Source organism: Perca flavescens, chromosome 21, assembly GCF_004354835.1.
Source record: "Perca flavescens isolate YP-PL-M2 chromosome 21, PFLA_1.0, whole genome shotgun sequence".
In the NCBI taxonomy this organism is placed as follows: domain Eukaryota; kingdom Metazoa; phylum Chordata; class Actinopteri; order Perciformes; family Percidae; genus Perca; species Perca flavescens.
The window spans coordinates 18,670,455-18,696,355 of NC_041351.1; the positions used below are offsets into that span (position 1 = coordinate 18,670,455).

At 40.1% G+C, this 25,901-nt stretch overlaps 2 protein-coding genes across 2 annotated transcripts in view; one reads left to right on the forward strand and one right to left on the reverse strand.

The window, feature by feature from the left end:
- Nucleotides 1-585: 585 nt before the first annotated feature.
- Nucleotides 586-6,336, reverse strand: nptx2b (neuronal pentraxin IIb). The gene is made up of 5 exons (XM_028568258.1): nt 5,650-6,336; nt 4,901-5,120; nt 3,843-4,087; nt 3,493-3,672; nt 586-1,771 (listed from the first exon to the last, which is right to left on the reverse strand). Exons 1-5 carry the CDS (start codon nt 6,088-6,090, stop codon nt 1,541-1,543), a joined length of 1,317 nt encoding a protein of 438 aa, XP_028424059.1. The 5' UTR covers nt 6,091-6,336; the 3' UTR covers nt 586-1,540.
- Nucleotides 6,337-11,273: 4,937 nt separating this feature from the next.
- trrap (transformation/transcription domain-associated protein) overlaps nt 11,274-25,901 on the forward strand; it is a 96,746-nt gene continuing 82,118 nt past the window's right edge. Inside the window, exons 1-21 of the mRNA XM_028566965.1 lie at nt 11,274-11,361; nt 11,970-12,156; nt 12,922-12,971; nt 13,267-13,377; nt 13,684-13,788; nt 14,184-14,267; nt 14,656-14,712; nt 14,878-15,003; nt 15,415-15,492; nt 16,409-16,497; nt 17,096-17,192; nt 18,328-18,466; nt 20,929-21,007; nt 21,603-21,837; nt 21,952-22,288; nt 22,414-22,511; nt 23,378-23,572; nt 23,796-23,987; nt 24,068-24,233; nt 24,326-24,582; nt 25,335-25,535. Of these exons, the coding sequence (XP_028422766.1) occupies nt 12,057-12,156; nt 12,922-12,971; nt 13,267-13,377; nt 13,684-13,788; nt 14,184-14,267; nt 14,656-14,712; nt 14,878-15,003; nt 15,415-15,492; nt 16,409-16,497; nt 17,096-17,192; nt 18,328-18,466; nt 20,929-21,007; nt 21,603-21,837; nt 21,952-22,288; nt 22,414-22,511; nt 23,378-23,572; nt 23,796-23,987; nt 24,068-24,233; nt 24,326-24,582; nt 25,335-25,535 (2,796 nt within the window). The 5' untranslated portion in view covers nt 11,274-11,361; nt 11,970-12,056. The remainder of the gene's footprint in view (nt 11,362-11,969; nt 12,157-12,921; nt 12,972-13,266; nt 13,378-13,683; nt 13,789-14,183; nt 14,268-14,655; nt 14,713-14,877; nt 15,004-15,414; nt 15,493-16,408; nt 16,498-17,095; nt 17,193-18,327; nt 18,467-20,928; nt 21,008-21,602; nt 21,838-21,951; nt 22,289-22,413; nt 22,512-23,377; nt 23,573-23,795; nt 23,988-24,067; nt 24,234-24,325; nt 24,583-25,334; nt 25,536-25,901) is intronic.

Sequence of the window (25,901 nt, forward strand, 5' to 3'; positions counted from 1 at the left end):
CTGCTCAGCCTGTGTAATTAACTCCTGTCACTCCTGTGTTACCTTTCTAGCTGGACCGACACTGCTATAAAGAGGCAAGGTGATTTTAAACTGGTGTAGATCTGCCAAAACAAAGACTATCAATGATAACACAATGATTAAATACCAAACATATGTCAAATGGATTACAGGAAGTATCCTAATTTGGAGGAAACTCGCAAAGTAATGACTGACAGATAAAATAAAACAGACATTTGTGAATTCATTTTGCAGCAGTATTTTCCTTATTTTCCACATGTTCATTTATTGGCAATGCTTTGTAACACTTAGAAAACATTAAATGGCACTTAAGTCTCCATAAGAAGGCCAAAAGACAAGATGGACAACGCCTAATACATGTGCTTACAACAGATTTTTAACAAAAACTAAAATTAGTTTGTCTGAACACAGACACTAAAAAATAAAAGATTACACAACACATACAAATGATTAGTATACAGACAGTATTGATCAGACTAATCGGTTGTATTTTCTGTTGTATGCTTGGTTAGACAATCCACTGCAACAATGTTACAAATATGAAATAATAAAAATATGTCACAACATTGAAGCTATGGATATTATTTCCAACATGATTCACCAACAGTTTTTTATTCAAATGGAAAAAGGCAAGGAAAAAAAGCACTGTGATAGACTCACTAGTATCACTGGTATTGGTTATGTATGCCAAGAATGAAGCTTCCCAACAAGGTTAAGTTTTAACTCATACGAAAGCTGGAAAACAAAATCAACAGTAGTCTATTGCACACACACTTACGTACACATAACAGATAAAGTACCAAATTGTACCTTTCCAGTGATAGTCCCCTTAACAATGACTGAACATGTCAGGATCAGAGGTGTAATTGATGTTGGCTCTAAGCCCATTCCCATGTTAAGGAATAGACATAACATTAGCATGACCTTAAATCTTTCCTTACTCCCAGACAGCACGCAATACCAACTCACATGTCAACGGCAGCTAGTCTGGACCTTGTCATAGTAGCAGTACATGCGTCTGTGCTGAGAGGATTTTCATTACTGAGTGTTGAGGGAAAGGTGTGTGGGAGACTGCGTGGGGATGAGGATGCAAAGGATGTCTCAGCATCGATACCTGTGGGAACCCTTTACCACGGTGGTGGGTGTATTGAAGGATTAAAGTACCTTAGTCATGGTAAAAAAAAGAAATGTTGCTACGTAGCTCTCTGATTGACACTTGAAATGAACAGCCACCAGTCAATGATGGCGTTCAGCCTCCACATGACCTCTCGCCTGGGTCACAAATATATATATATATATATATCCGTACAGAGCAGATCAAACTAAATTCATCAATGTACAACATTAAAGCATGTAAACATGTTCTAGTAGAAACCTAAAATACAAGTATGAACATGAAAATGAGCATGATATGTCTCCTTTAAGTCCATAAACTGCCTCACAGTAAGAGCAGACAATTAAAAAAAAAAAGCTGAATAGATGGAAACAGTTGCTAATCTAAAGATAGGCAGACAGATGAGTTTTAAGCATTGGGCAGTCGTTCCTGACACATCTCCAAGGGTCGCTTGAACGCTCCCCTTCCAAAAACTTCAACGTTGGTTGCTAGCCAAGAGATCACATTCCCAGGGATGTAAGAACTGCAGTTAGCCATGGACTGGATTTCGACCGGCTTCAGAATACGGTCCCAAATGTTCACCTGACTCAGCTCGCCCACGAAGGCCTGTCCGGCATCAAAGCGCCCGCCCACTACGTCCTGTAAGGTACCATAAACAGCAGGATAATCAAAGTTAATTAACTTACTGAGGTGGAGGAGTTAGTCAGTGGGGCTATGGGTGGACTTTCGGGTTTAATGAGTGTTTTATTACTTCTTCTGTTCAATGGTGCAAATATTGAAGCATCTAAAATATGTGTAAATCTCTGATTGGCTAGTGATATGATTTGAATTAGTCTTTGATTAAGAAGACTAAAGAGGCCACTACAATGCTTTTCCAAATGTCACACCGTATTACACACAATGGTCCGTCTGAACTGTGATCAGATTCGACACAGAACTGAATACCACAGTACACACTCTTAGTGCATACAATATGTAGGATGCAGTACGCAGTGTGTATTACGTACAGTTGAACTTCCGAACTTCCAAGTGAAAGTGGCCATTCATAACATCGTCAGAGCAACTTTGTCACCTTCCTTTTACTGTGCTAACTCAAGAGTCTACAGTCATGCTAGCAGCTCTGCTTTGAGCTAAATGCTAACATCAACAAAGCTACAATGCACACAAGGACATGCTGATGTTTAACAGGTGTGATGTTTACAATGTTCACCGTCTTAGGCTATGTTCAGCGTGAACATAGCCTAAGACGGCTTTAGTGCTCAAATCCGATGTATTGCTCAGATCAGAGTTTTTGTTTGGCTGTTCACATACATTTTTTATATGTGGCCCATATCAGATTCCAGTGTAAACTGGTCATAGTCCTGAACTGACATCAATCAAACAATCAGTGGAAGACAGCGAATTTCAGAGGATATGATTAAGAAGATAAGGAGAAAGAGAGCCAAGTCTTTAATTATAGCTTTTTGTAGCGCAATGGCTGATCCTTCTGTACAGAGGGAGGTGTGTGTTGATGCGGAGTGGGAGCCAGCCTGGTCATAAGCCAAAGTTTTAGACAAACTGTCATTTTGTCCTGATAATGGAGCTACATAAAAGGTCAGGGGATCACCAAAATGATTACAGTTTACCCTGAGGGGCATATGAATGTCTGGACTAAATTTGATGGCAATCAATCCAATAGTTGATGAGATATGTAACTTAAAACCACAAATGTCAACCTCATTATGGCACCAAAATAAACCAAAGCAGTGGACCGACAGTGTCCAGTCATTTCTATTCCTGGAGCCGGTACTGTGGCTAAAACACAATTTATCATTTAAATTAAATTACATCAAAATGGATTTTGCTGTATGCTGCTTTTCCCACTTAGTTGGCAGCCTTGTAGCTAGAAAATGTCCCCCAATAAGAACTGCCTTTGAATACTGTTCCGATTCCCACAGAACTTAACAGACGCATGTATGCATCTCATTCTGATTTGTTTTAATAATGCACTGATTTCCCCAGAGGGAGACCTCAGCTTCTGTGGGCACTGACATTTTTACTGTCATCTTGCTCATTGTTTTGTCATGACGACCTGCCACCATCCGCTACTTCAGAGTTAATTTTCTTGTTTCCATCTGCACTACTTGACACTGCGCTTGGAAATGTTCTGCTTGTGATGATGTGAAAATGCTGCACAAGATAGTTGATGCTACATTGTTAGTGTTCTGTTCTGTGTAGAAAAGACAAAAAGGAAGGCATTGGTGATGTAATTCAAGGTAAGTGGCTGCTTTCTTTCATCGTGACAAAGAAGCTAGAGTGATGACAAAATCTTTAGAAACAGGCATGGGTCAAACACACGAGATCCGACTGCATTTCCTTACTTGCTCCTGCCCAAGGATAATGACCCCCCCGGGTTTGATGGGGTGCCAGGCCGCCAGGTTGTCGCCAGTTCCCAGCTTCCCTCCGTCTTGGTAAGCGTCCCATTGGCCGTCCCGTGTGGTCCAGGAGATGCAGATGTGGTGCCACCTTCCATCACGTACCTCCAAAGGCAACTGGGCGACCTATGGTTCAAAATACAATGTTCTTAGTTGTGGTTTGCTTACATAAAAGCACATATATAGTGTGACTGCTGAATGAAAACTGTGCAAGTTGTAGGAAGAGATGATGTTGAACTTAACATACTTTAATTTAACCATTAAAGTTTAGATTTAGAAAACCAGATACTTCTTGCCTTGTCATTGATGAGCAGCTCTATTGGGTTATTGCCCCATTCGATCAGCACAATCTCATTGGCTTGCCCTGGCACACCATAAGAGAAGGGCGTCCCAATGCCAGGACTGGCGCTGGACTTGATCCACATGCAGAGTGTGAAAGCATACATCTCTGGCAGGCTCTTGGTGATGCGGCCGTACAGGTAGTTGGTCCGCTGGGGGAGGGACAGCTTAAACTGCTCTGGGGACTTGAAGTCTCCTCCTCCTGTAATGAGACAAAGAGAGAGAAAAGAGAAAGGGACAGGGCGGGACAGGTGAGAGGTGTTCTATGTGGTGTTTTCTTAAAGGTGTTAATCATTGCCTTGGAATGAAAGTGGGGGAAACAACAGCATCACCTCCCTTTATGTTCAATACACAGAGTGTCGTAACAGTCTGTGTCACTGAATCATCAGACCCTCTCAACTCTTTTTATTCCCCTGAGTACCTTCATCTGCCTCCTCTCCATTAGTATAGTAGATGCACAATAGGTTGCGTGCTTTATACAGTCTCGTACACATTTTAGTTCTGTGCAGCACCATGGACCATTTTCCAATTCACTCATCCTCTACTAGGGCTGCATAATTAATCACAATATATCGAAATTGCAATATGGACTATAGTGCAGTATCCAAATCGTAGGTGGGGCAATAATTGTTAAAGGCAAACCATTCTGAATTAAGTATTAAGTGGTGCTGCAGTGACGTCCCAGCCTACAAATCGTATCCTACAGACTGAAGAAAAAAAAATCTTTGTTTGGTACAGATCCTTGCATAAATCACACTAGAATCATTTTCATTTCTTTTACTTTTTAATACTTTTTAACGAAAAAGAGAACAATGATACACAAATTATGATTCCCTCCAATATCGTAATCATATCGCAATCGCAGTATCACTCAAAAATGTATCACAATTAGATATTTTCCTCAAATCATGCAGCCCATCTCCCTGCTCCAATACCTACCTGATCATTTAAAAACAATATTTTACCTTGACTTTATGATGACAGTTGCTGAATGACAACCAGTGTTTTCCTTTACCTTTCTCCAGCTCACTGATCCTGTCCACCAGGGCATTCAGCGTGCTCTCTGTCTTCAGCCTGTAGGCGGCTGTGGCATTGGACAGCATGCTCTTCTCCTGCTCCAGGTTGGTGACTTTCTTCAGGAGCTGCTTCTCCAGCTGCCCGAGCCGACGCTGCAGCAGGTCGCGCAGCTCGCTGGGGAACGAGGCGCCGGATATGTTGGCTCGCAGATGCTGTTGCTAAAGAAGGATGGACAGGACAACATGAGCAGGAAGTGCAGAGAGTATAAGTCCATTCTTCTGCATGACTGATTGACAGGCCTGCAGATGTAGTTTCAGGATTGTCTAAAGTTTCGGTCAGTTTTCCAATCCTTTTATCTGATGAGCTTATAAACGATCCCTAGTATGTGCCTTTTAATGTAGGCCTGATTATAATGCATGAGAGGTCAGAGTCACTAACACTTTGCCATTTTTACACTAGGAGGAAGACATTGTTCGTTATTTTTAGAGCACCTTAATTATAGGACAATCGCAGTAAACACACGTCACATAATCGGCTCTGCGCAATAGGAAGTGTAATGCTGGCCAATTAGACAATTCATCTCTTTCTCACAGATACCTGTTTGATATGCACTCTAATGATTCTCAGAAGTACCAGTCTACTGCTGAGCAGTAATCCTATAAATCCGCTCCAAGATTTAAACTGAGCTTTTACGCATAACTTTAGCACAGAGGGTACCTACTCTTTGCGCATTTGGTTCTGACCTACCTCCAAGTTCTCCAACCGATCCTTGAGTCCTTGCATGGTTTTTCCAAGACTGTCGATGGTGTCATTTGGATCTCTGGGAACGTCCCCCATTGTGTTTTGCTTTCCTTTGCCCCAGGAACCCCCCTTTTCGTTAATCCTGTCATCCGTGGCTGAGGCGCAGAGCGACAGCTTGGTGGTTAGCTCGTTGATGGTGCCTATCTGTTTGGAAATCGTTTCTTTCTGCTGTAAAATTGTCTCCCGTAGCTGCATGACAGTGTTTCTGAGCTCCTCTTCCTGGCTGCCGGCGTTTAGCTCGGGCAACAATGTCACAGGGCAACTGGCATCGCCGCTGAGGGGTATTGCCCGGCAGATGTATCGCTTTCCATCGTCCGCCTGGCCGCTCGCTAGTTGACCGCAGCCCAGTGTACAAAAACATAACAATCCGTACAAGAGTGAAATCATACTGGCAGCGGTTACTGTTAAGTTAAAAAACCAAACACTAAACCCTTACCACTCTCTAACGAAATCCACTCGTAAGTTTAGTGCTTAAAGGTGAACCCTGAACAGGTCTACTCAAAAAACAAAACGTAGCCTACAACTATTTCTACAAAGTAGCGCCATCCCTGACCAGCAAAATGAAGAAAATTCTGAGCGGAAAATCCGATCAAGGGTTGACTCGGCCACTGTAAGCCCGGTTAATGTGGGTTGTGTAAAAGGAACTATTTCTGTCGCAAACAGTGTGGTGCTGATCGGACAGCTCCTCTGAGGAAATAGGATTACCAACAAACAAAAAAAGTTTCTGTAGAAGCTTCTGGATTGGTTGTAGTAGGTTGACGTCACCGAGCAGCTGGGTCAAACATTTGTTGATTTATTTGGAAAGTTAATTAAGCAATGAAGACTCTGGGTAGTTATTTATCGCACAACAGTTGATAAAGGGTTGCCACAAGGATGGGAAAGGTGTGATCTATCTTTGTTGCATCCCAGTGTCATTTCATGTCCCAATATATATTCTGATGTTCTCTGGTTCCCTAATTCATTTATTACTGGCCAGAAAGCAACAATGAGTTCTGGCCAGAAATGTTGCTATCACATGAAGATGAAAAAATGGCACTTAATCAACATTGCTATTTTTTCAACATTAAATCACCTCACAATTTACCTCTCAACATCTCAAACTTTTTGTGTGGGACACATTTTATTTCATGCAATGATGCATACAACTTGTTTGGTTTTAGATGACAAAGAACTCTAAATAATTTATATGTAAAGGGAAAACATTAAAAAAAAACATGCATATGCATGCCAGAGTTTTCCAAACCATCAAAAACATGACAAATTATTATAAATACAGGCGAGTCACCTCAAGAAAGGAAGCAGTGAAAAAACAGGATGTGGTGGTAAACAATTAGTGAAATGTCAATAATTCCCGGTGTGCGGACTGGAAGAAATACCACTGTGCTTTGAATATGGCGTCCAACTATGCTCCAAATCACACATGACTGTGCACAGTTAATCAGTGAATCTTGAATGACAGTAGAAACTGTTTGGTTGTATTCATTAAGTACACATTGTTCAATTGTGATGTTTCTATAACAGCAAGACAACTCAGCTGTAGCAATTCTAATTTGCTGTAAATAACAATCAGATCAAGACATCAATAAAAACACTGTTATTCAAGTGAGTACGTAACACGTTGTGTGTTCCTAAGTAACCAGTCTTACAGGCAGTTAGACTAATGTCTACGCATTACGCATCATGTCTGTCATGACTGACTCGTGTCAATAAAATATTTCAGAAATCCACCAGTTTGTACCATTTGAAATAGAAAGCCTCATCCAGTAGGTTCTCCTCACTTAACTTAGTAAGTCCCATATTTTAAGTGATTTCCATGTTTTTATTGATTATAAAGCAGGTTCAGGTGCTAAAGAAATACTGTGAAAGTAGAAAAGAAAAGCACACAGCCCCTATTCAGAAACTGTGTCTTCAAAACGAGCCGTCAGTACTTCCACGCAATTGTGATGTCACAATACTATAAATAGGCTATTGTAGTGCCATTACAGTCATTCTCCGGCTGCAATGACAGTGCAGAGACGCCGAGAGTGCACATGCAGAAGATCCAGAAATGCTGACCAATCAGAGCAGACTGGGCTTTTTTGGGAGGGGGGCTTAAAGAGACAGACACTAAAATGGAGAAATTCAGACAGAGGGTGAATGCAGGTATACTCAGCCAGACAGTATGAGAAAAATAATGTGTTGTAATTAATGCATGTAAACCTGTTCTAGTAAAAACTCAAAATACAAGTATGAACGTGAAAATGAGCATAATATGGAACCTTTAAGGGAGCTGTGGTTGTCAGCCAATCAGTGTCCTACATTGTGACTACTCTAGGAGTAAATGTACAATGAAGAAAAAAAGTTCTTTATGTGAAATATTTGGATAATCTCACCTCTTTGGGCCTTAAACACCTAAAACCCTCAGATAATATTAGAGGGGGAAATGATTGGAACCACTGGTTTAATCCTAAACAATGCATTATATTTTATAAGCTTAGAATGTGTTTTTTTCATGTAAAATATTCACTTGAAAGTAATTATATCTGGCAAATAAACTTCCCTCTGAAATGTAGATGAGTAGAAGTAGGCTATAGCACGAAATAGGAATACTCAAGTAAGTACAACAACATTGTACTCAAGTACACTACTTGAGTAAATGTACTTTCTACCACTGTTACTTTCGTTAGTTTTGGTAGATTTGAAAGCGCAGAACAATATGAAAACTTTTCAGGATGTGGCTGATTTAGCTGATACGGTATCTGGATATATGGTTTCAAATCTGAAAATGCAATACTTTGAAAATATTAATTAAAAAAAGTTTGCTGTCAAATATTTTATCATAAATTCCATAATTTGGATTTGGATTGTACACACGACAACTACAACACAATTGTACATAAATGTGATTTAGTAAATACATTTAAAAAAAAAAATGAATTCTTTTATTTTTTGAGAATTTTACAGCAGAGAAAGAAGAAAGAAAGAAAGAAAGAAAGAAAGAAAGAAAAAGAAAGAAAGAAAGAAAGAAAGAAAGAAAGAAGCAGGATCTGGCAGCAGTGATTGACCATCAACACCTTCAGTTTGCTGTACACAGGGTTTGGTTGCTTTTCAAAGCCTTGCAAACCAATTACCATCATCAGTGACAGACTTGGCCTCCCACGGTTAAACCCAAAATGTTTTACTCTGACATCACACCTATTTTCTGCTTACTAGGTGACAAAGACAAAAGGTATCTGCCAGTCCAATTTAAACTCCAGCTAATTAAAAACAGCTCAGGGAAATGGAACAACACTGACATTATACAATTTCCAATAACAACCATAGTCAAAATCTGGAAGAGTGTCTGCTCTAAGTCTTTTAAACAATTGTTCATCATGTCCTCTTTTTCTGCAGACCCCAGGAAAGCATATGGGTTGAAACAGTAAATGTGCATGGGAGCTTTAGATGCATGAATAGATATTCAGGGTATTGTTGATGAATCAGTCTCAGCCTCAAAGAAAGTACACTTCTTTCTATATGAGAAATAATGCAGAGCTGATCAGGCTTCATCATAAGGGCATCAGCAGCCGCAGCTGTGCACTGAAAAAAACACAAATCTAATGGACACATGAGTGGTTTTTGGAAAGCCGGAGAACCAGTGTGTCATCCACTCTCCACTCTCAGGATAAAGCCTCTGTCACACACACACAAAAAAAAAAAAACACTAATGAAACAAACAGGACAGTGCAATAAGCCTGAGACAAACATCTTTTAGCAGCTCATCATTACTTAGGGAACAGAGAGCGAGAAAGAGAATGAGAATGTCACATTATACGTCAAATTACCTCTTATATTATACATGACATTAAGTGAAAGGCTTCCACAGTCTTTTGCCAGTGGGTTCACTCTATGGAAAGAGGATTCTATAAAGGAGAGAATTATGAATTTAAACTCATTAGTAAAGCATGTGGGCAGAAGACATGCCAAGCTAAATAATGACCATCTTTCAATCCGACTTCATTATTTCCAAAGCTATTGAAACAAGCATTATGAAAAAGAAATGAATGTCAAGCCTTGTTGCCATATACACACACTTTCATGTGTGTGCATGACAGTAACTTATGTTAACAATGACTTTCCAATGCAAGAACGAAGAGAGAGAGAGAAAACTATCTGGATCAATGAAAACCAGAACAGCCATTGTAAAATCATTTTTGGCTCCCATCCTCTCAAATAGTTTGAGCAATATCACCTACAAAATGATTGACAAAAACCACAAAACTCCCTACTCCAGATTACTGGCTGACCTCTATTAATGTCACACGACTATCTTTGAGCACTATCTTATAAAAGTAAAAAAAAATCCACTTTAAAGATAAAAAAACACACATATAGGCACAGGAAAATGATGTGGAGGAAGAATATTTGTCAGCTTCATACTTGTTCTGTTCAAAGGGGTCCTACAGCAGATGTTGGCCTCAGATCAAGAGATGAAATACAAGTGTTTAATTACACACCATGGGCTTGGCACTATGCTTGTTTAAATTTAGCACCAAGGATTTCAGAGAATGGAGAATTTAGATCTACTTTTTCCTTCAGTGGGCTGCCATCTTGTGGTGAAAAAACAAACCATGCTAACTATGTAAGAAATTAATTAAAACAATGAATAAATTAACTAAATTCTGTTCTGAGTCATTCCATCTTGTGGCCCACCCCTCATTATTCTTCATGCATCAGTTATTATCCATCATAATTCCCATTAATATTGAGATCTTTTAGGTTTGCCAGGTTGTGAAATTTCCCTCTGGCTGGTCTTAATTCTCCTCTGGCATGACACTTGCTTTGAATTTTAAGCATCGGGAAGATCCCTCCGCTAATCCAGTTTATCCCTGCCGTTATATCTTAAACAAAATTAATACATTTACAATTAGGGAGATGTGGGATTGTGGTAAAAACATTAAATTAATGCAATCATAACTGCAGACTTATTGGCTTATTAGGAATTGCAAAACTCATGACCCACTATTAATTACTTGATTAACCTTGAAAATACAGAATTAATGAGTTTAAAAGAGTTAGACCCAATAACTTGGGACAAACTAAAAATAATATTAAGAGGAGGATAAACAACAGCAAAGGTTTTCATCATTTTATTAACCAAAGGTTGTTAGTTTAATTTATTAATAAAGTAGGCCTAATAAAGTCTACCCAATACTGCAATAGGTGTTGAGATGCTTTACATGCTCTATTGCATTTAGACAAGATAGCCTACAGTAGGCCTACACCACTCCCAGATGGTACTGCCCATAGACATTTATGCTATGGTACTGCCCATGGATGAGACCATGCGCAGTTACCCGCAAATTTACTTCTTCTGCTAACAATCCTAGGAGCCAGATGACCATCGAAAACGATGGTCTTATATCCACTGGTTTTGACTGTGTATCGTTCCGCTGGTACTAGAAAAAACGTTTTGACAAATAAAAATGATTTTCAAAAAATTGAACATCAATTGTATCACTTGTCTGCATATATCTTTGTCGGTCAAACATTATTATACTGTACATATACATGTATAGGGAAAATATGATACACAATACGCGGAGGGATATCACACATCTTTGCTGGTCGCAAGCCCGGAGCAGCCAGCAGCGAGAGCGCGGCGGATACGGAGCGGCGGTTTCCTGTCTGTGGTGCTGGGTAAGTGCAAATGCTTCGATTTTTCTTTTAAACGTTGGTTAAATAGTAGGTTTTCTCCACACCACCCTGTTAAGGAATAACCTTTAAACATGTTCTTGTTTGAGAAAAGGTGTTTACTCCCTGTGGCCTGTGTTTATTTTCTCTTCCAAGTTTGAGTCAAACGTGAGGGGATGCGCGAGCGCTTTCTTTCTTTGGGAAAGCTAGCTTATTAGCTAACGGTTGCTAACGTGTTATGCAAAAGTAATATTATATGTGCGTGTTGTGGCTTTATTGAGCGGATGCATAAGCATGTAACTCCTCTTAATAATAAAATGGTTACCGCTTTGACGCCAAAACCCCCTGTTTTTAATTCACAAATGCTATCGGAGTATACAAAAATTGTGCTAGCTGACGCTTGTTACGATGTCATCACTGTGCGCCCTCTAAGAGGCATGTTTGTGAATCTGTTACCGGTTTGCTTGTCAAACCTCTTTGGTCAGACACTGTCACTTCCTCGTAACAACCAACACTGTATTTTGCCTACATGTTCTACAAATATAGATATTATAGTAATACATTTACTTAGATTAACGGGAACTGATTTCTTCCCCCCTCTCTCATTTCTTCAGTGCACATGAGATCACAGTGAGATCTGTGCAGACTGTTGTCTGCCCCCTTTCCCCACCACAACAGCCCGGTCTGTCCCATCTGCCACCATGGCTTTTGTGCCCGCACCCAGCCCCACTGTGGTCGACCAGACTACACTTATGAAGAAATACCTGCAGTTTGTGGCAGCACTCACAGACGCTAACACACGTAAGTTCCTAGACCTCGCAGTGTATTGCTAACGTTAGACATGATTAATCTAGACAGGAGTTATGTCAGATGTCTGACATGTCAGAAGAAAGCTTCATAATGATGCAGTTTCTGAAAAGTTCTATCTGTATTTTATCCCATTTAAATTATCAAGGGTACTTTTACTTAAATTGTTTGTTAAATTGTTTTTTTAGAGCATCAACAGGTTATCAGATGAAGTATTGATTAGAGTGGATGCAACTTATCCCACTACTTTAAATCGACTTTTTAAATATTTGGCAATTATAAAGAGTAGTAAGAAGAGGTTTGTATGATAGGAGTTGCTGTAATTAATGTAGCTATTAAAGCTATAGGTATACACAATCGAAAGTGTCTTATAGTATTTCTTGTTTGGAATTAAAGTTACAAATTCAAAGAACACATTTCTCAAACATATTTATTGCATTGCACTTTTTCCTGCTTAGTCTCCACAAAACAAATGATGGTTCAGATAAGGCACTTGTGCTTAGCATGGGCAATGTGATGAGAGCGATATGCTTTAGTCCAGTCAAAGGTGGGTGTGTCTGGGAGAGTGCTTGTGTGTGTGCGTGTGTGAGAGTGTCTAGAAGTGTGATTCTTGATGTACCTTTTGATCAAACTGGACGCTGAAAGTAAAACTGATAAGATCTGAGAGCCCCTGCTGAGCACATTGAGACAGCTATGAAAAGTGAAACTGTATCATTAGCAAGTTTGAGTAATGGCGACATTCTGTCCTTCAACTTCCAGCTGATGAAACTAAGCTAAAGATGATGCAGGAGGTCAGCGAGAACTTTGAGGTAAGTTTGATGAATGTTGTCAGTGTGTGCTGAAGGGGATTCATTTTAATTGTCTCTTGATTTATTATTATGGATATTTAAGAAGTTTGATAGATTCCATAAAAGCGTAATTCTCTAAGGATTTGTTTGAGCTGTAACTGAACCTAGGAAATATACAGTACGTTTTTGATACAGTGATAGATGCCTGCAGCAAAGAAGCAGAATCTTTGATGAAAAGTTGCACAGCACTGAAACATGACTGCAGGATATACTGAGTTACTACATGACATAACATGTCTTGGACTTTCAATTTCAGAATGTGACATCTTCGCCTCAGTACTCCACCTTCTTGGAACACATAATCCCTCGCTTCCTCACGTTTCTTCAGGATGGAGAGGTTCAATTCCTCCAAGAAAAACCTACACAGGTATGTGGCTTCTTCCTACACTTACCAACTTGAATCTATTCAGCAATGTTCAAAACCTACAGACAAGTTTAGCAGAAATACTGATTTGGTCACTGACATTAGTCTCAGTAATAAGTCAACATTAATAAGATTAAGTAGCATGACTGCAGTGGATATGGTCCAACATTCACAATTGAGCTGACTCGCTTGCTATGATGATAATCCCATACACCCACTTTTGAATTAATCAATTCATTTGATCATATCAAATATGATAATTTGTACCAAAGCTGAATTCTGAACTTAAAATGTTATCCATTTTTTCAGCAATTGAGAAAGCTGGTGCTGGAAATCATCCACCGCATTCCAACAAATGAACACCTTCGCCCACACACCAAGAACATCCTGTCTGTCATGTTCCGCTTCCTAGAGGTATGAGTCCTATTCTCTTACAACAGAACATTTCAAGTTTTTTCATTTTACATCATTCACTTAAACGTTGTTTTTACCGCTCTTAGTTGAGTTGCCTTACTTTTTAACAGCTAATCGGTTTCCAAAGCTCAATAAATGTACATAGAGTCGTGGAAAATTAATATAAACCCACCCCCCGAAAGCTGTTACATGTCTGTGGTGGTAATAGTTTTTTTTTTTTTTGACATTTTACAAAGAATTAATGGAACTGGATAAATACAGTGGATTGGAAAACAGTGAACATTGTTGTCACTCTGGATAGAGGGCAAATAAATATTATGGTGTTATTCCATAGATACAAGAGCTATTGTGTTGCCATGTCACATTCATGTTTTTCCCTCTTTTTGTCTTTACAGATTGAAAGTGAGGAAAATGTGCTGATATGCCTTCGCATCATTATTGAGCTGCACAAACAGTTCCGGCCTCCAATCTCTCAGGAGGTGAGAACCTTAGCAAGGTTCCTTGACATTTATGAATTATGTTTATTATTATTATTATTATTATTATTATATGAATTGAATTGTGAAATATTTTTTTAAAGTTATATAGAGCTGTCCACAACTTAGTAAATTCTTAGCTGACTATTTGTCAATTTGATTGAAAAACCTGGCAAATTGTTTCCCTGTGTTTTGTACCTGTTCTGTTAAATGCAGACATGCAGAGCGATTCTTTTTCCATGGTCTACATCATTTTTCATGACAAAAGCATATTTGTCAATGTTCATGTGATGCCAAAAATGGGATTATAAATGATTGGTTTCCTCTCATTCTTCATGAAAAAGAAAAGAGAGTTTGGATTAATATGTTCTCCATAATCCTCTCTTCTCAGATTCATCACTTTCTAGACTTCGTGAAGCAGATTTACAAAGACCTTCAGAAAGTTGTTGTAAGTACAACCTTCATATCAGTGGCTTTGTTTTTCAAGTTTTTGGTTCTGACTTGATTAAGTTTTTACTGGAAGGACTAAGTAACTTGTTATTTTCTTCTCCTCTTTTCCTTTTCTCCTGTGTCAGTGTTTCCTCTAACCACTGTATCTTTCTGCACCCAACAGCTCAGGTACTTTGAGAACCCGCAGGTGATAGCAGAGAACACGGTTCCCTCCCCAGAAATGGTAGGGATGATCACGTCGGTGTTGGTCAAGACTGCACCTGAGAGGGAAGACAGCGAAACACGAACAGTAAGCTAGCTAACCAACCGTTTGTAGGAGTTTATGTCTCCACTGTTTCAAAATCCATATTGCATACTTTTACAGTACTGTCTGTATCCACAGGATGGTAGTAGTGCACCGTGTTGGCACAATAACAGGGGAACCCACAAAACTTCCATCTTACTTACCCTGAAAACAATCTTACAGCAGGGGAAAAAAGTGTGACATTTTTATAATGGGAAATGTACAAGAACTGACAAGGACTTAAACCAGCAACCTTGTGGTCAGATGTCCACTTATCTGAACCTGACTTTGTTTTATCTCTTGTTTACTGTGTACAATGGTACATCTGCCAGAATCACTTTATTTGATGGTGTGGTGAGTGTCATCTGGTTATTTCAGTCATCCTCATTGTGTTTCTCACTTTGTTTCTGCCTCTAGCACACCATCATCCCACGGGGGTCCTTGTCTCTCAAAGTGCTGGCAGAGCTGCCTATCATAGTGGTGCTGATGTATCAGGTTTGCGACTTCTCTAAATATAACCATCACACAGTAACCCTTGGTAACGTGGTCCTATAACAGATTTTTTTTATTTCAAAATGTGTCATCTGCTTTTTTCCTAAATTCATTTTACATGCAAAGAAAACATAAAAATGACAGTGAATTTGACGTTTTTTAGGGTTGGTAATTAATAGGGCTGTGTATTGGCAAGAATCTGGCGATACAATACGTATCACGATACAGGGGTCACGATTCAATATATTGCAATAAATTGCGATATTGTGCGTAAGGTGATATATTGGGATTTTTTTAAAGTATAATTTTAGAAAAACTAATATTTAAAAAAAGTCAAAGAAGATTACTTTAGGTAAACAATTCAGTACACAGAAAATCAAACTGCCAGTTTGGGGTAGTGGTTCACAGATTCTTAGTGAGCTAATTTTTTTATATGCTAAAGTAGGCCAAAGTTCAGCCATAGCTACATTGTTAGCTTCTAGCAAAAAGTCAGGCACTGCTAGGCACTGTTAGGCAAGGACACTAGTGGTGCGTCTCAGCATAGCCATCTAGCGGTAGGGGATTTAAACACAACATAAACGTGAACCACTGTCTTACATGAATATTTTTCAACGTAAAAAAAGAAAAAGATATTGCCTTTTTTGAAAATCGATACAGTATTGCAAAATGAAATATTGTGATATTCAAGTGTGTAAATGTTTTCTTACACCCCTAGTAATTAAGTTGTGTTTTATTTAAAAAATGTTGACTCTGCTAACTGAATTGGCTCCTCCGCATTTTAATAATAATTGGAGTCATGGAAGTTTTAACACATTTGCCTATAAAAATAGATGTAGAAACATGGAGTTTTGGAACCTGTGTATTAAAATGAGGCTAGTTTTTCATTAATCGAGATTGTGTGTTTGCTCTGTCCCCCTAGCTATATAAGCTGAACATTCACAATGTGGTGTCAGAGTTTGTACCCCTCATCATGAACACCATCGTGCTCCAGGTGTCACCGCAGGCCAGGTGAGATAATTGTGCGTGCGTGCGTGCGTGCGTGCGTGCGCGTGCGTGCGTGCGTGCGTGCGTGCGTGCGTGCGTGCGTGGTCTGTCTCAGATAGATTTGAATTTGCCTTTTCAACTAATTTCATTTGCATTTTAACTCCATCAAACGGAGTTCATGCATGTTTAATAGAATGTGTTTTTTTCCTCTGTTGTATTAAGTTTATTGGTACTTTTGCCTGACACTTTGTCTGCCAAACCTGGAGTTAAAATCCATTTGGAGAAGTTAAAATAGTAGAAATTGGCTTAGCAGGAGGGGAAACCTCTCCGGGTAGGAAAAGACTTGTGTTAAGTATTTGGAACAGGAAAGGAAATGGAGCAAAGTTAATTTTGAAAAAAATACCCCTACCAGTCTATTGCAAGTACAGAGAGAGTGTCTTCCTGACATGCAGTAACAGCTGTGATGCAAAACAATCAAGTTGCCCATGTAGAATGGAGTCCCATATGTAGACACACAATTTCAACCCCTGTAATTGCCACCTACTGCAGGTGTACGACATCATTAATGTCTTTAATGGGACCAAATGGCTTTTATATGTAAATTGTGCGGTTTCCTTTGCAGGCAACACAAGCTTTATAACAAGGAGTTGTATGCAGACTTCATTGCTGCGCAGATCAAGACTCTGTCATTTCTAGCCTACATCATCCGAATCTACCAGGTACACCTGTTTGATGACTGCGTGTTGCATCCGTTTTCTCTTTTTAAATAGCTTCAGTGAGTCATTGTGTCTTCTATAGTTGAAGCCCTTTCACTTTCATTGTATGGTTTTTATCACCAGTATTTGGCAAAGTGTTTTTTCTATCACTTTCACTTTCATTGTATGGTTTTTCTCACAAGTATTTGGCAAAGTGTTTCTATCTATCTATCGATCGAAACACTTTGCCAAATAATAGTGAGAAAAACCATACAATGAAAATGAAAGGGCTTCAACTATAAATAACTATTTTCCTTTTAAGACACAATGACTCATTGAAAATACATACATACATACATACATACATACTTTTAAGTGCTTGGCTTTCTTGTCAAACTTGGCCTAATATTTAAAATTTTCTTTTGTACGAATTGTTTTAATTCTGTATTAACTATTTTTAATTTTTTATTGAACTTCTAATGTTTTAGTGTTTTATGTAAAGCACATTGAGTTGCACCCCTGCTGAAATATGCTATACAAATACAATTGCCTCGCCTTGCCTTAATATTAAGCACTATCAAAGATCCCCAGAACATAAAGATGTAGATGTTATAAATCCAGCAGACATGTTTTGAAGGATTGTTTTCTGGATATTATTACTTCTTGTGGCTGTCAGGTGATTGACAGGAAGCAAAATGTAACATAATGTGATGTAAAACAGACACTTTGAAAATTAAATTAAGAACTACATTTACTTTGTTTAGTTTGTCCACACTGAACAAGAATGAATGGCCCTAATAATTTCCTCTAAAGCTAGCTCCTGCTACACCGACAGTGTGCAGACATTATCAGGAACAGTGTTTAAAGACAGTAAAAACTCAGACAGTTGGCACAAACATCAAAAACACTGATGATACCAACTTCTAACCCACCTAGAAGAATTCTATTAGGGGATTTAGTGAACTGTTGTTTGTGCTGTTACAGACACCCTGCCTGTCCAAAAAATATATAAAATTGAATACTTGCTCAAACATTTGACTTGTATTGGTATTGACTTGGTAATTATTTTTTCCACACATAGCTTGCTTCAATATACAATCATTTTTAGAATAAATTGTGCTTTTAATCATATGTTGTATGTGTGTGTCTACCCTATCAGGACCTGGTAGGGAAGTACTCTCAGCAGATGGTAAAGGGCATGCTGCAGCTGCTGACCAACTGCCCCTCTGAGACTGCTCACCTCCGCAAGGAACTGCTTATTGCAGCCAAGCACATCCTTACAACGGACCTACGTAGCCGTATGTATATATATATACACACACACACACACACACACGTAAACTAGTGTAAAACAGGAAAATGAGAATTTTATTTCTTTGTGCGTCCATCTGTCCCATTCAAAACGCGTTTTTGGCCATAACTCAAGAATTCCTACACTGATTGTGACAAAATGTCACACATATATTTAATAGGATAAAATGATTAGTTTATATCCAAAAGGTCAACTTCACTGTGACATCATGATCACAAACTTTTCTGGCCATTATTTAAGACCATAACTCAGGAACAGTAGGGGAGACATTTGGTCAAATACTGAATTAGTGACACTAATCTTGAAACCGTGGTGATTGTATAGATCTTCTCTGCTGCCGTTGTTGATGATGCGTGTGAAGCTTCCATGTTTCGCCAAAACATACACCCAAGTTCTCACTACATATATGAGTGTGGACAGACATGGATTTGACTGCGACTTGACTGATTGGCAGAGGCATACAACCGCAATGTAGTAATTTGAGTTCTTAGCTGTCAAACTGTGGCTTATACCTCATTTTGATTTGGTGACTGAGCGGTGAAAAGAGAGAGACTGAATGAAATGGAATAAAAGCTCAACCACCCATCAGTGAAATATTGAGACAACTATACACATTTTGGGTGGGGGGTGCATTACTGTTAAGTGTACTGTAAGTGCCGCTGTGATTTAATGTGGTGGGTAATGTCACTTTTCCCACCGTGCGCTACGTTAAAATCACTGCGACCACACTTTACAAAAAGCGTGGAGGTTGTCGATATGACTAGGATGGATGTAAATTGTTGTGCCCAACACTGTTGAAATTTACAGCTATATTTCGATTTCTTAGCGGGAACACCGCCTTCACCTGACATTTTTATCGGCTCGCTTTCGGGTCTGAACTTTGAGATCAACTGCGCAACTGGGTTATAGGCAGTGTTGCCACAGTTACTTTGAAAAAGTAACTTGGTTACTTTACAGATTACTAGATTTTAAAAGTAACAAAGTTAGATTACAAGTTACTTTATAAGTTAAATTCAGCAACTGCCGACAACACCCCCACAGCCTCAACATGAAAATGACAACCGGTTTACTGTGAGGCAGCTTGGCATTGCCAGTAGTAGGATCTGGATTATTATGGCACGAAAGAGAGCGAGTCAACGGTGTTTAAGGGCAGCATTTCCGCTACAACATAGGCCTACTGCCCGACCAACTTCTTCAACTCTCCCACACTTACTGGTTTCGCACCACCTGGTGGGACTTGCTCTGTAAGTTTGACTGCAGTGCTGCGACTCCAAATTTTTCTTCAAATTTGATGTAGTGTTTTTGTAGCTAGATAGCACTTTGTCGCACAGAGTGTACAAAATACTTAATATTGCCGTCTTTAGCTGACACTAACTCAAAATAGTGACTGTATTGTGTCGCTGCGTGGTACACGTGAACTGTCCTCATGCTGAAAACGTGACTTCACTCCCCGAGACGCAAGAAGAAAGCAAAAATATATTTTTTTACTAAGGAAAATGACAAAAATAGTAACGCACAGTGACTTGGATAAGTAACTTTAATCTGATTACTGGTTTGGAAATAGTAACGCGTTAGATAACTCGTTACTGAAAAAAGTGCTCAGATTAGAGTAACGCGTTGCGTGGCATTACTGGTTATAGGTTGCCAGGTTGAGGTGATGGGTTGAAAATTATATATGGTGTGTGAATAGGATGAGTTTCATACAGGACCTGGCAACTGGTCAACATTAGACAAACACATTGGTCCGATTATTTATAAAGGAGTTTGGGCCATGCAAATTACGGGAGTTTCCCGTAAGGGAGGGATCCAGGAGATGGGGCTTAAAAAAAAAATGGGGGGAAAACGGGAGTGTTGGCAGGTATGATTTTGGATGATTTTCTGAATTATACTGTGAGTTGCTCAAACCATTGTCAGTTATTTGGCACATTTTCTGCAAGAGATTTGACATTGTGGAGTTGCAGAAAACTGAGGAAACTATCTAACAATAACTAGGTGTTTTAGTGACAGTTCTCTACTTGCCAAAGCAGGGGAAGGGACAGTGACCGTTATTATTACATTTAATCAAACAGACATTATAACAACAGGTTTCATTATTCGGTTATTTCTTCTCTTTTTTTTGGGGGGCTTTTCTGCCTTAATTTTTGACAGGACAGCTAGGTGAGAGAGGGGGAAGACATGTAGGAAATTGTCACAGGTCGGATTTGAACCATGGACCTCTGTGTCAAGGCATAAACCTCTCAGTACATGTGCACCTGCTCTACCACTTAGCCAACCCGGCCACTTATTTGGTTATTTCTCATATCCCCCTGTACATCAAAAACATATTTCAACATAGGTTATATATATAATCTATCCGAGCAAGTCAACATAAATATATGTATATAAATAAATCTAAACAAATTGAATATTATGTATCATATAATATAAAATTATCCTGTTTTGTTTCAGAGTTTATACCTTGTATGGACAAACTTTTCGATGAATCCATCCTGATCGGTTCTGGTTACACCGCTCGGGAGACTCTTAGGTGAGTTTTGTGCATGCTCACCATCATTTGATCTCCTTTGTGTCAGTACCCTTTCTCTCTTGTGGTTGATGGCTCAGCCAGGTGCATGTTAAGAAGTCTTAGCATATTAATCAGGCAGTTCTCTGTTGCTGAAATTCTCAGGGAAGCTAACTCCAACACTGCAGCGCAGATCGCACTGTCAAGTTGTCATGTACACGTGCATGTCACGAGGGCATGCTGCGCACACATCCCCACCTTGTTGACCCTCTTCAGAATGCCAAACTAGCTCACCTCTTCAACAAAATAGCTGTCATTTCACATTAGTACTACATAGGAAACAAGGCAGTTAGCTGAGATCTGGCAGGACTACCAGTGTCACTCATTAGCTCACTTTCTCTCCCTTTCTCCTCCACATCTCCCCCGCAGTGCCAATTGCATCCCAAAATCTACTTTCCATATCTGTTAAACATTTCCTGTCTTCTGCTTTCCTGATTATTACTTTTTCTGCCAGCTCACTGGAGCACACTGTTTTTCGGTTTTCACTACTATTTAGATATGAAATATAATTATAGTTCCGCTCCAAATGTCATTGTTACATGTTTCCATTACTTTCCAGACCCTTGGCCTACAGCACACTAGCAGACCTGGTGCACCACGTTCGTCAGAACTTGCCCCTGACAGATTTATCCCTAGCTGTGCAGCTCTTCGCCAAGAACATTGATGACGAGTCACTTCCCAGTAACATCCAGACCATGTCCTGCAAGCTGCTGCTTAACCTGGTAGACTGCATCCGGTCAAAGTCGGAGCAAGAGAACGGCAATGGACGAGACATCCTGATGAGGATGCTGGAGGTAGGTAGCCCAGAGCTTGGATCCGTAGACAAGACACTGATGTATATTACGTTAACATTCATAAAGAAATGTTGAGTCATTTTCCCCTCTCTCTCTCACTTTCCTATAAATCAGGTGTTTGTGCTGAAGTTTCACACCATTGCACGGTACCAGCTTGTCTCCATCTTCAAAAAGTGCAAGCCTCAGTCAGAGATGGGTGTGGTCGACCCAGGGGTGTTACCCGGGGTACCAGCCACACCCACCCCATCCACCACCCCCGCTCTTCCACCTCCCGCTCCTCCTACGCCCGTTGCCGCGCCGCCTCCACCCCCAACAACGTCCTTTGACCGAACTGGTGAGAAGGAAGAGAAGCAGACCTTTCAGGTGTCGGACTGCCGCAGCTTAGTCAAGACTCTGGTGTGCGGCGTAAAGACAATTACTTGGGGCATCACCTCTTGCAAGGCCCCAGGAGGTGAGATGACACAGGCATGTGTCATGTGTCATATAAATGCACATCTATTGATGATTGTTTGATGAAATTTGGATTTACCTACATGCACTAATTTCTGTTTTTATTTTTATTTTACTTTTTCCCAGAGGCTCAATTCATTCCTAACAAGCAGCTTCAGCCAAAGGAGACACAGATCTACATTAAGCTGGTAAAATACGCCATGCAGGCCTTGGACATCTACCAGGTACAGCCAAAGATCTTTAGAGAACTTTACCATCACTATTTTCATTGGTGTAATGATAGAAACACCAAAATGCAACCTAGGGTGTTTTTGTGAATGTAACAGAGTCAAACTTTAGTTTTAAAATCATAATTAGGATGGAAACGCCACTTTTAGGATTTACCGTATTTTAGTTTTTCGGTCAAATGGCCTTTTGAATGGGAGTGTTAGGGGCACTACTATGATAGCATCAAAATCGCTATTTTTAAAATACTAAGAAGTGTGCTCAAAGTCTCACCAGGGGCTCTACACATGAACTTGAGCACTGAGAACATTGTTTGTTTACACAGAGTTTACTGAAAAGAAAGGGTTTTGAACAAGTTGCTGTAGCTGTACTCCATAGGAGGAAATGTCATTCTTATATGAGGCTCCTTTTTCAACTACAAGGTCAACAGCTACAGGGAGTTGTTCAAAACCTTTCTTTTTAGTAAACTCTGTGTACACAAACAATGTTGTCAATGCTTTCGTTAAGGTGCAGAGCCCCTGGTGAGACTTTGAGCAAAGTTTCATGTTGTGTCGACCCTTCTTAGTGTTTTAAAAATGGCGATTTTGATGCTATCATAGCAGTGACCCTAGCACTCCCATTCAAAAGGCCATTTGACCGAAAAACTAAAATACTGTAAATCTTAAAAGTGGTGTTTCCGTCCTAATTACGCTTTTAAACGTTAAAAGTTTGACTCGGGTACATTCACAAAAACACCCTAGGTTGCATTTTGGCGAGAGTTACACTGTAACAAATAAGCATATGTCAGTAAGACATGGCTCTCAGAAATAGAATGATTTAAACCCAACAGCAGCCCAGTGAAACAGCTGATGTTTCTCCTGACCAGGTTCAGGTTGCCAATAACCAGCAGACGTACATCAGGGTGGCCAACTGTCAGACTGTACGCATGAAGGAGGAGAAGGAAGTTCTGGAGCACTTTGCCGGGGTCTTCACCATGATGAACCCCCTCACATTCAAGGAGATTTTTCAGACAACTGTGCCGTACATGGTGGAGAGGATCTCGAAGAACTATGCACTGCAGGTACGATCCGATACGATACAACTTTATTGTCGGCCAAAGGCTGAAATTCTTTGTACATGCTATCTCCTATATAAACAATGTGTGAATTAGTTTTGTATCCCAGGTAATATGTTTTTGTCACAAGTAATAAAAGTCAATATGTAACAATTCAGATAATAAGGTCTTCAGTCTTAATTCATCACTTGTGCTCAAGTCTTTTCCTGTTTTTTCTGTTGTTTCCCAGATTGTGGCAAATTCTTTCCTGGCCAACTTGTCAACGTCTGCTCTATTTGCCACCATCCTAGTAGAGTATCTTCTTGAGAGACTACCAGAGATGGGCTCCAATGTTGAGCTCTCAAACCTTTACCTCAAACTCTTCAAACTAGTATTTGGCTCTGTGTCACTGTTTGCTGCTGAAAATGAGCAGATGCTCAAGGTAAGTGGATGTTTTTGTCGGACTAGTTTTTTTTTTTTCTTTGTCACTTTTGATTAATAATGCTGTCCCTGTTTCCTCAGCCACACCTCCACAAGATTGTGAACAGCTCCATGGAGCTGGCCCAATCAGCTAAGGAACCCTACAACTACTTCCTGCTTCTCCGGGCTCTCTTCCGCTCCATTGGTGGAGGCAGTCATGATCTGCTCTACCAGGAGTTCCTACCCCTTCTACCTAACCTGCTGCAAGGTAACATCTCACACACCAATCCTCTGAATTGAAGATGAGTCATATTTGAATGTGAAAAAGTACACCCCACCTTTTCCAATCTCCCCTATTAGGTCTGAACATGCTGCAGAGTGGCCTTCACAAACAGCACATGAAGGATCTATTCGTGGAGTTGTGTTTGACGGTGCCAGTGCGTCTGAGCTCCTTGCTGCCGTACCTACCCATGCTCATGGATCCGCTGGTGTCTGCCCTCAATGGCTCTCAGACTCTGGTCAGCCAGGGCCTTCGCACCCTGGAGCTTTGTGTGGACAACCTTCAGCCTGACTTCCTCTACGACCACATTCAGCCTGTCAGGGCTGAGCTCATGCAGGTGGGGGGTTGTTCTTATCATCATGCCCAATGCCATTTTTACTGAGGTGCCCGGCAGCGCACATTTAGATCCTACAAGTAACTAATTTACAGTGTATCCAATCTTTAGACCATTCTCTCAATATCAGTCAGCATATCTGCCCTCTAGTGGTCAACAGAGGATCTGCCTATATCTGCAGACCATGCACTGTACCAGGATCAGTCAGACACGCGTTATTATGGAACCCACGCAACATCTAGGCAAGACCTGCTCTTGAATAGCATTCACACGCTCCTATTGGCCTGGCATCCATGCTTGCGCAAGGTAACAGAAACCGATTTTTTCAGGTCCTATCCCCTGACCAGTTGGCTACCCTAACCTTAACTACTCAAGGTCAATGCCTAAACCCAACCAATTGGGCGGCTTTCGTAGGGCGGGACTTATCTAGAAGTTACGTGGGATCCATAATAACGTGTCACACACCTCTTCAGCACAATACTGCTGAACTGTGTAGGGTGATTCCCGCCCACAACACGAAGTCATGTTTTTCATTCCGCTAGCTCGGCACTGGTAAAAATAGAGCCAAATAAATAGATGTAGTTTTAGTTGAATTATGACTTCATTGCTATTAATATATAGTAGCTTAGAACTTACAGTGACTTATTAGCCCCCGTGATCTGCCCTTTTAACTCCTACAGTATAATTCCCTTCTTCTGTTATTTCCTGTCAACACTAAAGCTAAAAATTTGGCTCCTTCTCTTCCTTTGCTGCAGGCCTTGTGGCGTACCCTCCGTAACCCGGCTGAGAGCATCTCTCATGTAGCCTACCGGGTGTTGGGAAAGTTCGGTGGCAGCAACAGGAAGATGCTGAAAGAGTCTCAGAGGCTGCATTATGTGGTGACTGAGGTCCAGGGACCTAGCATCAAGGCCGAATTCACTGACTGCAAGGCGTCCATACAGCTACCCATGGAGAAGGTAAGACCACATCATTGGCAGCGAATGCTTGCATTATGTTCTCTGCTTTGTTAAGTTGTTTGCAGATCTCTGAGGAGGAAAGTACATTTCCTGAAATCAGTCTCCCTTTTTACCTTTTGTATTTCAGTTTTAGAAATAAATAATTAAAACGTAAAAGAGCTTGATATTCCTCATTATTGTGCTCCACTGAGAGCAATATATCCTTGTCAGGGGTTTGTGTGTGTGTGTGTGTGTGTGTGTGTGAGAGAGTGAGTGAGGAGATGTGTGTGTCCTCCAGGTAATTAAATTCATCTCCCGTTTCTCCTCCTCATCCCCAGTCAGTAATCATCAATCTAGTCTGGGCCACCATGACGGCATTATTTACTC